Source organism: Convolutriloba macropyga, chromosome 13, assembly GCF_964194025.1.
Source record: "Convolutriloba macropyga chromosome 13, txConMacr16.3, whole genome shotgun sequence".
NCBI lineage: Eukaryota > Metazoa > Xenacoelomorpha > Acoela > Convolutidae > Convolutriloba > Convolutriloba macropyga.
The window spans coordinates 49,065,137-49,077,715 of NC_134480.1; the positions used below are offsets into that span (position 1 = coordinate 49,065,137).

The 12,579-nt window shown below is 39.4% G+C and overlaps 2 protein-coding genes across 2 annotated transcripts in view; both read left to right on the forward strand.

The window, feature by feature from the left end:
• LOC142351745 (uncharacterized) overlaps positions 1-1,247 on the forward strand; it is a 40,645-nt gene extending 39,398 nt beyond the window's left edge. The window contains exon 4 of the mRNA XM_075403891.1: positions 963-1,247. Coding sequence (XP_075260006.1) covers positions 963-1,247 — 285 coding nt within the window. The remainder of the gene's footprint in view (positions 1-962) is intronic.
• Positions 1,248-1,317: 70 nt separating this feature from the next.
• Positions 1,318-1,818, forward strand: LOC142351746 (uncharacterized). Its single transcript, XM_075403892.1, has one exon. The coding sequence runs from the start codon at positions 1,318-1,320 to the stop codon at positions 1,816-1,818; it is 501 nt and encodes a 166-aa protein (XP_075260007.1).
• The last annotated feature ends 10,761 nt before the right edge of the window (positions 1,819-12,579 follow it).

The window sequence follows — 12,579 nt, forward strand, 5'->3', positions numbered from 1 at the left end:
AAACTCGAGAACCAGGCAGTGATGTATCGGTTCCGCTGAGATTCTTGAACAGCCGCAACATTTGGTCCGCCGAGCCGGACATCAACAACAACACGAACAGCAACGAATCTTCGATTCAAATTGGTGGACCAGAACGAAATATCTTTGATGGCCAGCAAAAGTCCCAGTAGACACTGGAAAACAGTCGATTGGAAGACGAGTGGTCAACTGAAGACACTAGAGAAGGAGCTGGCTGACCTACTCAAATTGTTCTCCAGACGTGTCACCAAGCTAGAAGGCTACCTGACATAAAACAAAACAATGACTGCCCAAATTAAATATCGCGGCTTCTTCGAGACGTCGACAACTTAGAAGCCAACAGAAAGCAGCAAAAGCTACTACTGAAGCCAAAGTTTTTAAAAGTTTCCGCAAATGAAATCAAGCATATGTTACAAGAAAAGAGCAAAGTTTTGAGATGGGTAGTTGACAAAGTACCGTTTCACCGAGACATAGAAATGTTCCACGGAAAATTTTTCAGTCATTGGAAAGACCTATTTCAAGCATACAATTCACTAAAAGCTGCTGCCATAAATTTCAGTGAACTAACAAATTTGGTGAATAAGTTGAAAACAGAAATCTCAAGCGACTCCGAAAAACAGACATTGTGTAATCAGGTGGAACGGTTAGTAGAAAAACTAGATGAAATCTACGCAGAATCGATTCAAAAGACAAACCATGAATATCACAAGATAAAGCAAGAATATCGTTCCCGAGAGCTTGTAGATTTCAGCATTATTAGGAGTCACTATCGAGACCTTATCAAGCAGTACGGTTAGAGAATTTTTGCGACAACATGAACGAGAGCTCGACAACGAAAGAAAGAAAGCTGAAGCCAACAAGGAGCAAAGGCGCATGGACATTGAACTGACAAAAGGAAGCTCAAGAGCATCTGGGTTACAAGTAGACGACTTAGAAATTGTTAGATAAAGCCGCAATCTAGAAAGAACTGCTGGCTGGGCAAATCAGTGGCCCAACATTCTAGCCCTAGTCGACCACTATCTCCCAATGTTGTGATCAACCCTCCTGAGAATGTTACACAAGACAGAGATGACAAACGTTTCAGCACCTATCCGAAAACTACTCCACTGTTCCAACTGGGTGCAGGAATTTTCACAACGCAACTGCAGGATTCGAGTATTCTGAAGAAACCAGAAATCCCTAAATCAATCAGGGTAACAGACATTTTGCCCAAGAAGGCATTCCAGTAACAAGGACCGTCAGCGTTCCAAAACAGGCGGAGAAGCCAGAGTCCCAAGAACAACAGATCGCAACAGATCGATGGAAATCCAAAACCAAACAACAGTGAGACAAACCACCCCACAAGTAATTTATCAACCGAGTGGTAACCCAAGATGGCTACCACAACTCAAGCTAACGGAATTCTCAGGAAACTCTTTGGAGCGGCCCGAGTGGTCAGAACTTTTCGATGTCATTTTGCATAAAAAGTGGCCGAGCGATACTTACAAGATGCAGTATCTGAAGATCAGCCTCACTGGTCAGGCATATTATCAAGCCTGGGACGTTCTCTGCAAAAAATGTGGCAGACCGAGAGCCTTTGTTGAATCTCAACTCAAGAAGATAAACCCACATTCTCCAGTTAAACACGATGACTCCAGTAGCATTGTTCGATTTCCAAACGCCGTCACAAATACAGTTAACGTTTTGACTCGACTCAGATTTCAGCATGATCTGGATTTAGAAGGGGTTCTGAATTCAACAGCCAGAAAACTTTTCCCTCAGCTCAAGGCGCAGTGGCTACGACATCTACACGATCATTGACTACTAGCAGCAAACTTGATTGTTTTCAAAGACTGGTTAGAATCAACTGCTTTCATACATGAAGGCTTCATGTTAGCCCAGACCAACTCCAAGATTTAAAGTCGCGAAAAGCCAAAAACAAGTGGTTTTGCATCCAATATCGGAGTCGACTACTTCGGACCCTTCGAAGTGAAATTCCTACGACCTACCATGAAGAGATGGTGCTGCCTCTTTACTTGTCTGACAACGGAAGCAGTTCACATCGAAGTCACACAGTCATTAGTCACCGAGTCATATCTAGCTGCAGTGACAAGATTCATCGTAAGACGTGGCTACCCAAATACCATCATAAGGGACGACGAAGCGACTTTCGCAGCCAATGAGCTGAAAGCAATTAAGAACGAGCGGGAAAAAGCTAAGATTGAAAGTGACTTAGCAGAGAAAAAGATTGATTGGAAATTCAACCCTCCCGGAGCACCACACTTTGGTGGAATCTGGAAAACAATGGTTCGAAATTGCAAGAAGGTTATGATTGCAATCTTGGACAACCGAAGCCTCACCGACGAGATACTCAACAGGATTGTCACAAGACCCCTGACAGCTGTAAGTGACAATCCCTGACAGCTGTAAGGTTTAACAGCACTCGCCCCAAATCATTTCTTGCTAGGACGAGAGAACGCAAGTGCACCATTCATGACATCCAGTGAACGCTACAATAACCTGAGAAAATCATTCAAAACGGCTCAAGCATATGCCGACATGATCTGGAAAAGATGGACTCGCGATCGCCCTCTACAATGGAACCAGAGATCGAAGTGGCCAAAAGAGTATGTGCAAAAACTGAAAGAAGGCGAGTTAGTTTGGCTAGTAGATGACTCTGTGAAACGCTGTTAATGTAAACTGAGACGAATCATTGAGATCTACAGTGGTAAAGACTGTGTTGTGAGATGAGCAAGAGTCAAATTGGCACATGGCAAGCTAAACCGGCCAGTCGTGAAGTTAGCGCCAGTTTTCTACGATAGTGTTTCTGAGATCGAAAACAGGGCCGGCGACGTTGGCGCCACTTCAAATCAGCTACAAAAGCCATCAGACAGCAGGTAATAACGTTTGATACTGAAAAAAGTTCGAATTCGTCAAAATTCAAAAATGGTCCAAACTGAAAATTTTTACAAGTTGGGGCCGAAAATCTGTACAAAGCCCCCCCCCCCCCCCCGATTTTTGGAAGGCAACTCCCGAGCAACCTAAGGTTATGACACATGGTTAGGGTCACCTCTAAGCTACTTATGGACCCAACGAACGCTATTGCATCAGACCCACAAGTGTGGCTATTAGCACTTATATAGTGCAAAAATTGCATTTTTCAATATTTTGTTATTTATTGTTAAATTTCTTAGGTTGTTTATATATGACATTTTTGGCGATCTCTAAAGGTCAAATACCGTATATTCGAGGCACTTAGAGCCACGTAATAACCATCCGTGCTGTGTCAATAGAAGTGAATACTGCAAAATTTTGACATTTACAATGTAAACAATAACCTGAATCATTTTCTTGATTAACCAATCAGAAACAAGTAATGATGATGTTAGAAATGATAAAAGTTTCATTATTTAGTTTAGCCTAATTGTTTGTTTTGTGAAATTGATTTGTATTTAGAACCATTAGAAACTGTTATACATAGCAGTTGGCTCTCAGATTAACTAAAATTTGATTCCTTAACAACCTTAGTTTTCTTAGTTAGTTCAGCTTACTTAACGAGAAGTTAGCAACATTACTAACTTTGACTGGAGCCTTACAAATTTCAGCACGAGATTGAACTTAGGTTATCACTAATGATTTTCTGAACTTCAATCGACAAAATTAAAGTTACAGTCCTTTTATACGTCAGAGCGACTAATTATTCTTTGAGATTGTTAGTCAATCGAACCCTGTGAAGAGGCCGGCATAAAACTCGAGAACTAGGCTGTGATATATTGGTAAATTTACAAACCCAAGGCAAGATCTACAAACCAAACGCAAGATATAAAAGCCCAACGATAGATGGACAACGCTAATGCTTTGATGTCAAGATTTAGGTGGAAAATTCAAACGCAAGATCCACAAACCCAACGCAAAAATGTGCGCAAAATAAGCTGAAGAAATTAAATTGTGAAAAAAATATCAGCTGCCGATAAATAGTAATTTAAGTGTAAGTGATCAAAACCAACATCGTAGCCTTTTCTCCGCATCAGGCTTAAAACAGAGTCAAATTGCTCGAATAGTAGTAAAGGCATTCGCCATAGTAGTAAAGGTATTATCAGTCAAGAAGCATTCCAGGATTCGGATGCCAAATACATCCATGAAAATTTTATTCACTGGAAGTGGAATGACAAGTTTCAGCAGGCAAAATTTTCTTGCACATGAAATAACAAGAAATAACAATTTTTGGTATTTAAAAACCGAAAACTTATACGTTTGGTTTAAAGCAGAGGACATTGATGCGTTCTTAACAGTTTACCTCAATTTTCAAATTATAAAACTTTTTCCTGAATTTTTCATCTATTAGGATTAGTTATTAATGGACCGTCTTGTTAACAACTATTGTGGATTCTTGACACCGTAACGGGAACACATATGTATATTCAAATAACCAAAATAATAAATGAACGCCGAAAACAAAAGAAAATGATTGAAGATAAACAGTTCTGAAAAGAGTTGATTGTTTAAAAAAATAGAAAGATAAAAAAGTTGCATTGAGTTCAAGGCCAAAAGGAAAACAGAAACGTGTCGGATTCTGAGAAAAGAAAAGAAAGATAATGAAATTGTCTTGAGTTCAAGAACAAAAAAATGTAGTCTTTGGATCAAGACCAAAAATGGAAACGTCTCGAATTCGAGACCAAAAAAAGTCTTCCGTTCAAGACTGAAAATATTGAGAAACTTTAGAAGCAATGAGGTGTTTTTTCCAATACAGCAGACAACGAGATCTCATAATTTCGTGAATATATGTACTATTTGACAGAACCGGGGAACGTTATTTCCAAGTTTTCCCCGGGTGGGTACCGAGTGGAATCATGTCTTCCGCGAACCCGGAAGGTGTCTACGCTAGAACTTCTGGCACCCGCCAATATTCGGTACATTTCAAACTCTACCTCATAAATACCTCACCCAGTTCCAACAAAAACTGGATAACCATTGTGAAAAGGCCAAAGTGCAACAAAAAAAGCATTAGACAAAGGAGCGCCGAGTGTGAGGCGCTACAAGATAATTTAAAGGCACAAACAGCCAGAAATGCTGAACATGAGCAGTCCATTTATTTAATTAAACAAGAGACGTTCGGTTTAAAGGTCAAGGCTGCTAAAATAGCGATGCCATCGAGAAAATGGAGAAAGCGACTGAACTATTGCGGTAAGAGTTTCAGCAGCTGGAAAACTACAACCAGTACTTGGACAATGAATGTCGAAATAACGATTCTGTCATTGATCAACAAAAGAATTCTCATAGAAATGAGAAGGCCATAACACAAGCCACGGAGAAATGTCTTTTCCAGATTCGAAACAAACATTAGGGCTACGTTGAATGAATTTTGTTATTAAAAATTTCTGCTTGAAAAGATCAGATCAAGAAACACTACCACAAAACGAGACTGCTGACGCACCATGATGCTAGTGGAGACGAAGAATTTTATTTAAGTATCACGCTCAACCACTAAACATTGCTCAATGACTAAACCTTGTAAGTACCACGCTCAATACTAAACCTTGTTATTTAAGTACCACGTCCAATTACTAAACCTTGTGTGCACACGCAGGAGCACACTCACAGACAACAAACACATACACTATATAAACGTATATACAATACGTCTGCGTAGGAACAGTTCAACCTGGTGTTTAGATGTCGTTTCCTCAGAGTCCACCGACAGCGCGCGACACAGAGAGCAGAATACTGGAATTGAAAGTGTCACAAACTATATCCCGCAAATAACACAGAGTTTACACAATTTCTAAATAGAAATTGACATCTCAGCAAATCGTTTATTTACCTCTGGAGACGGCAGGTCTATGAAGCTACGTAGCTATTTCTGGCAATCTGTCAGCTATGTTATATGTCGGTTTTATCGTCATCATCAAATGGTACGAGTACTTAGCTTTTCAGTGTTTTGAAAACGAATTGGAGTGTTTCTGTTTCGGACCCAACTAAATGGGCACAAAACTTCTGAGGACCCCTAGCGCGCGTACTTTTGTACATTGTAAGGTGCTATATGACAACACAATTTACAACCGGGGGTCATTAAGGCCACTTGTTACCGTGTACGTTTTGCACACCGAAGCTGCAGAGCCCGTGCAATTGCACAAACAATCGGAACACATGCGCTAGCATTTGAAAATAACAGGGAGCTAGTTAGTGGGGTGCACGCAAACAAAAACTGTTAGATTTTTCCATCAAAACAATATTTGCTACGGTACAAGTTTTTACATTTTTCTGTCCGTTTTAGCATTCAAAAACTTTGTTCTGTAGGTTCATATTTGCGATAACAAATTTTTCGAGTTTCTGTTGCCGAGTCGGCTTAGGGCTGGACTTTTTGTTTCAAAGCCTAATATGCAAAATGTAAATCTGTCCAAAGAGCGCCAAGTATCAGCAAAGAGTTAACGTTAATCATTAGCAAGGTTTTGCTCCACTATTGATGCTTAAAAGTTGTTTATGTAATTGGATATGCAGATTGAAGAGCTATTCATGAGAAGCAATGAGGTGTTTTTTCAAATACAGCAAACAACGAGATCTCATAACTTCGTGAATATGTGTACTATTTGCCAGAACTGGGGAACGTTACTTCCAAGTTTTCCCCGGGTGGGTACCGAGTGGAATCATGTCTTTCGCGAACCCGGAAGGTGTCTACGCTAGAACTTCTGGCATCCGCCAATATTCGGTACCTTTCAAACTCTACCTCATAAATACCTCACCCATTTTCAACAAAAACTGGATAACCATTGTGAAAAGGCCAAAGTGCAACAAAAGAAGCATTAGACAAAGGAGCGCCGAGTGTGAGGCGCTACAAGATAGTTTAAAGGCACAAACAGCCAGAAATGCTGAACAGGAGCAGTCCATTTATTTAATTAAACAAGAGACGGCCGGTTTAAAAGTCAATGCTGCTAAAATAGCGAAGCCATCGAGAAAATGGAGAAAGCGACTGAACTATTGCGGTAAGAGTTTCAGCAGCTGGAAAACTACAACCAGTACTTGGACAATGAATGTCGAAAAAACGATTCTGTCATTGATCAACAAAAGAATTCTCATAGAAATGAGAAGGCCATAACACAAGCCACGGAGAAATGTCTTTTCCAGATTCGAAACAAACATTAGGAATCGGACTGCTACGTTAAATAAATTTTTTTATTAAAAATTTCTGCTTGAAAAGATCAGATCAAGAAACACTACCACAAAATGAGACTGTTGACGCACCCTGATGCTAGTGGAGACGAAGACTTTTATTTAAGTATCACGCTCAATTACTAAACCTTGCTCAATTACTAAACCTTGTAAGTACCACGCTCAATACTAAACCTTGTTATTTAAGTACCACGCCCAATTACTAAACCTTGTGCACACACGCAGGAGCACACTCACAGACAGCAAACACATACACTATATAAACGTATATACAATACGTCTGTGTAGGAACAGTTCAACCTGGTGGTTAGATGTCGCTTCCTCAGAGTCCACCGACAGCGCGCGACACAGAGAGCAGAATACTGGAATTTAAAGTGTCACAAACTATATCCCGCAAATAACACAGAGTTTACACAATTTCTAAATAGAAATTCACATCTAAGCAATTCGTTTATTTACCTCTGGAGACTGCAGGTCTATGAAGCTACGCAGCTATTTCTGGCAATCTGTCAGCTATGTTATATGTCGGTTTTATCGTCATCATCAAGTGGTACGAGTACTTAGCTTTTCAGTGTTTTGAAAACGAATTGGAGTGTTTCTGTTTCGGACCCAGCTAAATGGGCACAAAACTTCTGAGGACCACTAGCGCGCGTACTTTTGTACACTGTAAGGTGCTATATGACAACACAATTTACAACCGGGGGTCATTAAGGCCACTTGTTACCGTGTACGTTTTGCACACCAAAGCTGCAGTGCCCGTGCAATTGCACGAACAATCGGGACACATGCGCTAGCATTTGAAAATAACAGGGAGCCAGTTAGTGGGGGCACGCAAACAAAAACTGTTAGATTTTTCCATCAAAACAATATTTGCCACGGTACAAATATTTTACATTTTTTTGTCCGTTTTAGCATTCAAAAACTTTGTTCTATAGGTTCATATTTGCGATAACAAATTTTTCGAGTTTCTGTTGCCGAGTCGGCTTAGGGCTGGACTTTTTGTTTCAAAGCCTAATATGCAAAATGTAAATCTGTCCAATGAGGGCCAAGTATCAGCAAGAAGTTAACGTTAATCATTAGCAAGATTTAATCCACTATTGATGCATAAAAGTTGTTGATGTATTTGGATATGCAGATTGAAGAGCTATTCATGATTTGCGTTTCTTAATCTTATTTGACCGAATGGCGTTTAGCGATGTTACTTTATTTTCAAGAAATTTTCTAAAATGTGCTGTAATGTGTTCAGATCTTAATAATTTGACAAGTCATTATATACAGCTCAATTTTGCATACTTTAGTTGCTGTTGTAACAGTTTGTACGTCCATCGTTAATAAGTTCTTTATCGTCTGATAGAAATTGCTTTATCGTGCCTCTGGCGATTGAAGTACGAGCGAGAAGACGTTGTATATTTTCAGAGCAATGTACAGAACAAGAATAGAGTTCGCGTAACATTTTCCTTAAAAAAATTGAGATGTATGGGTTTTCCCGGGAAGCAAAAGAATTGCTGTTTTCATTTCTTGCCAACCGCAGACAAAAGGTAAAACTTAATGGCATGTTCTCTGATTGTGAAATTGTGAATCACGGTGTGCCACAAGGAGCTGTTTTAGGACCACTCATTTTTCTTTTATATGTGAACGATTTCTCCTCTAACATAAACACAACGGAAAAAATGATTCAATTCGCAGATGACACCAGTAGTGTCTGCTGTGGACAGAGAAGTAGCTTAAATGGAAAAGTCATGGAAATTTTACAAAATACAGAAGAATATGTAAAGATGAACAAACTAACCCTGAATACAACAAAACCGAATTAAAAATTTCTCGCGCGATAATTCTGATTTCGGATCTGTTTTTTACCAAAACGAAGTTCTCAAAACAGAAAGAAGTTGCAGATATCTTGGTTTTCAAAATGACAGGAACCTTAGTTTCGATGAGCAGCTGAATAAAACCTTAAAAAAGATGGGTCATGCTATAAGATCAATTTACTTAATAAGACATAAAATTCCCATGAACGCGCGCATTCTTCTTCTAAAATCACTTGTGCTTTCACACTTATCATTTTCAGCAACTTTTTTTTCAAAATTTATCTGCAAAAAACCTAAAACGCTTTAACCGACAGATTAACTGGGGTATAAAAGTGTGCTTTCCACGCAAAAAGTATGACAAAGCGAGAGATCTGCTAATCCAGACAAAGACCCTACCAGTTAATGAGTTAATAATAGCAAAAATTTCGCAAATCAAATTTCATTGTGATATAGGCAGGCCAGAAAATTCTGAAAATTTTCACGGGTATCTGAGTCTTCATCAAAATACTCTAACAAAACAATTCAAAATTAGACAGAATGCCAAAACCAGCTTTGGAATGAATTCGATCGTTCGTCAATGCGTAAAAAAATGGAACAAGTTACCACAGTGGCTTCGGTTGGCAAAAAATGGAAACGTTTTTAAGAAAACGCTGAATGATTTCTTGCTTTCACAACATGAAAAAATTCCTCTGAATAGTAGATGTTTATTACTTTATTTTGTTTGAATGATTTGAATTATTATTTTTGTTTCAAGTATATTTAACCTTATGGTTATAATTTTAATTTACTTTTTGCAAAAAAAGTTCGCACAATGAAATTGAACATCTTGTCTTCAGCAACCAGATATTTTTGAACAGACAGCTGGATTTAGAAGTGCTAAATGCGTTGATTTATGACAGTCAAAAGAGCGCTTTTGCAAATGACTGTGGCTGCCACACAATCTGGGTCACCGGAGAGTAAAAATGGTGCTGGAGGGGATGGCGGAGTTCGCAAGGCTGGGGGAGTTGGTACCTTCGAGAAAAAAGAGCTGTCAATTTACGGCGAGAGACCTTGGGGATTCACTCTGAACGGAGGCTGCCACTAATTTCCTTCACTGATAGTCACTAAGGTTAGTATAGAATAGTTTAATTGCGTCTATAAAATGGATTGGATCGAACTCAATGGAGCTGCTTTCAATGCGGTATTGCATCAGTGTTGTCATTATTATAATGATCTTTAAATTCCGGCTGTGGTTCTCATAGGTAGAAATAGGATTTTAATGGTCATATTTGTCTGTTAACGGGTATTTGTTAGCCGCGAAAACTCGGTTAAAACGTTTCAAGATGGATCAAAACTTTTATACTCCACGTCTTTTTCGATCTCTTTTATATAATGGTTTGAATTGTTCTCTTGGGTCTCTCTTTAAACCCAATACAAGATCTACAAAGCCAACACAAGATCTACAATTCCAACGCAATATCTGCACATCTTGCGCAAGATCTACAAAATCAATACAAGATCTAAAAATCCACCGCGAGGTCTGCAAAAAACAACGCAAGGTTTGTAACCTAAAGCATGATCTACAAAACCAACGCTTCGATTTTAAGATCTGCAAACCTAACCCAAGATCTATAAACCCAACGCAAGTTCTACAAACCCAACGCATGAACTAGAAACCAATACAACATCTACAAACAGAACACAAGATCTAGATAACAAAATCAATATCTACAAAACTAACGCAAGATCTAAAAATCCAACGCAAGATCTGCGAACTCAACGCAAGATTTACATATTCAACAAAAGGTAAAAAAATTCACACGCAAGATCTACAAACAGAACACAAGATCTAGATAACAAAGTCAAGATCTACAAAACTAACGCAATATCTAAAGACCCACGCCAACTCTACAAACCCAACGCAAGATCTTCAAACTCAACGAAAGATCTAAAGCCCAAAGCGAGATCTGCAGAAACAACGTGTCGATAAAAAGACCTAAAAACCAACTGCAAGACCTCTAAACCCAGAGAAAGATCTGAAAACCCCATGCAAGATGTACAAAAATAACATGATCTTCAATGTCATTATCTACAAACACAACGCAACATATGCAAACCCAACGTAAAATCTAAAAATTTGACGAAATATCTAAAGTACCAACGCAAGATCTGCAAAGACAACGCTTCGATGTCAAGATCTAAAAACCAAACGCAAGATCTCTAAACTCAAGGCAAGCTCTAAAAACCCAATGCAAGATGTGAATATCCAACTCAAGATATGCAATTCAAACGCAAGACCTACAAACCTAACGCATATTCTATACACCTAGCGCAAGATTTGCGAACCCTACGCAAAAACTAAAAACCCAACGCAAGATCCAAATATCGAAGACAAGAACTGCAAACCCAACGCAATACATACATATCCAACGCTAGCTAAACAATTCTAACGCAAGATCTAAAATCCCAACGCGAGATCTGCAAAAACAACACTTCGATGCCAAGATCTGCAAACCCAACGCAAGATCTAAAAAACCAACGCCAGATCTAAATGCCCAACGCGTCATCTACAAACACAACGAAAGTTTTGCTACGCAATGCGGGATCTACAAAACCAACGTTTCGATGTTAAGATCTGCAAAACCAACGCAAGATCAAAAAATCGAACGCAAGATCTGCAAAAACAACGCAAGATGTACAAAGCTAATGCTTTGATGTCATGGACCACAATCAGAAACTATACAGTAACCTATTGTCAAACCTCAGAGAAGGCTCCTTGGCTCTTGAGTTTGGATAAAGCTAAAAAACGACAAAAATTTTCAAAAACCTTGAAAAAAGTTGCAAGTTTTAAAAAAAATGCAAACATTCGCGATGTTGAAATGTTGAAACCATTCTATTACCACTAGAAACTGTGCAGTAGTCTATTATCAATCCATAGAGTGCGTTCCTTGGCATCTAGGGTTGATAAAACTCAAAAAATGACAAAAATTTTCAAAAAAGCTTGAAAAAAATTGGGAAAATTTGCGTGTTTTTAGCGAGCGGTTGTTCGTCAGTAGGTAGCCCCGGGGGGATGGGGGGGGTGCAACGGGTTGCTGATGGGGGTGGCAACAGTCGGCTGAGGGGGGGGGGGGGGTAACAGCGCGGTGGGGGGGGGGGGGGCAATAGTGGGGGGGGGGTCAACAGTTGGGGGGGGGGGGGGTGTCTTCAACCTCTAAGAACTGCCCTTCACAACATAGGTATAAGTCTCCGAAACAGTTTGAGCTGAAACAGACCTGAAAGGCGCTAAGAGCACTTAATGCCCGCTGGGCGCTACCTGTTTATCTCGTATTTGAGGACGAAAAGTCAAAAGGGTCAGACGAAAAACCGGTCAAGCGAAAAATGGCATAAAAAAGACCGACAGGACTAATATAATTGCTACAAACTTCGTTTGAGAGCAATTAACAGCATCAGCAATCGCTTTGGGACCATTAAGATCAAGAACAGTTTCATCCTTGCTACGTCACACGCTGTCAATGAAAAACCTTTAATCTGATAGAATAAACTGTAGGGAAATCAGTAATCTATCTAAACTTCATATACCGCCGATAAACTTTATATATGGAAAATAAAATGTTGATTGAGAACTACAGCC

Bases quoted from the DNA above. Each gene is read 5' to 3' on its own strand.
- LOC142351746 (XM_075403892.1), top strand. From the start codon at position 1,318: ATGGAAATCCAAAACCAAACAACAGTGAGACAAACCACCCCACAAGTA.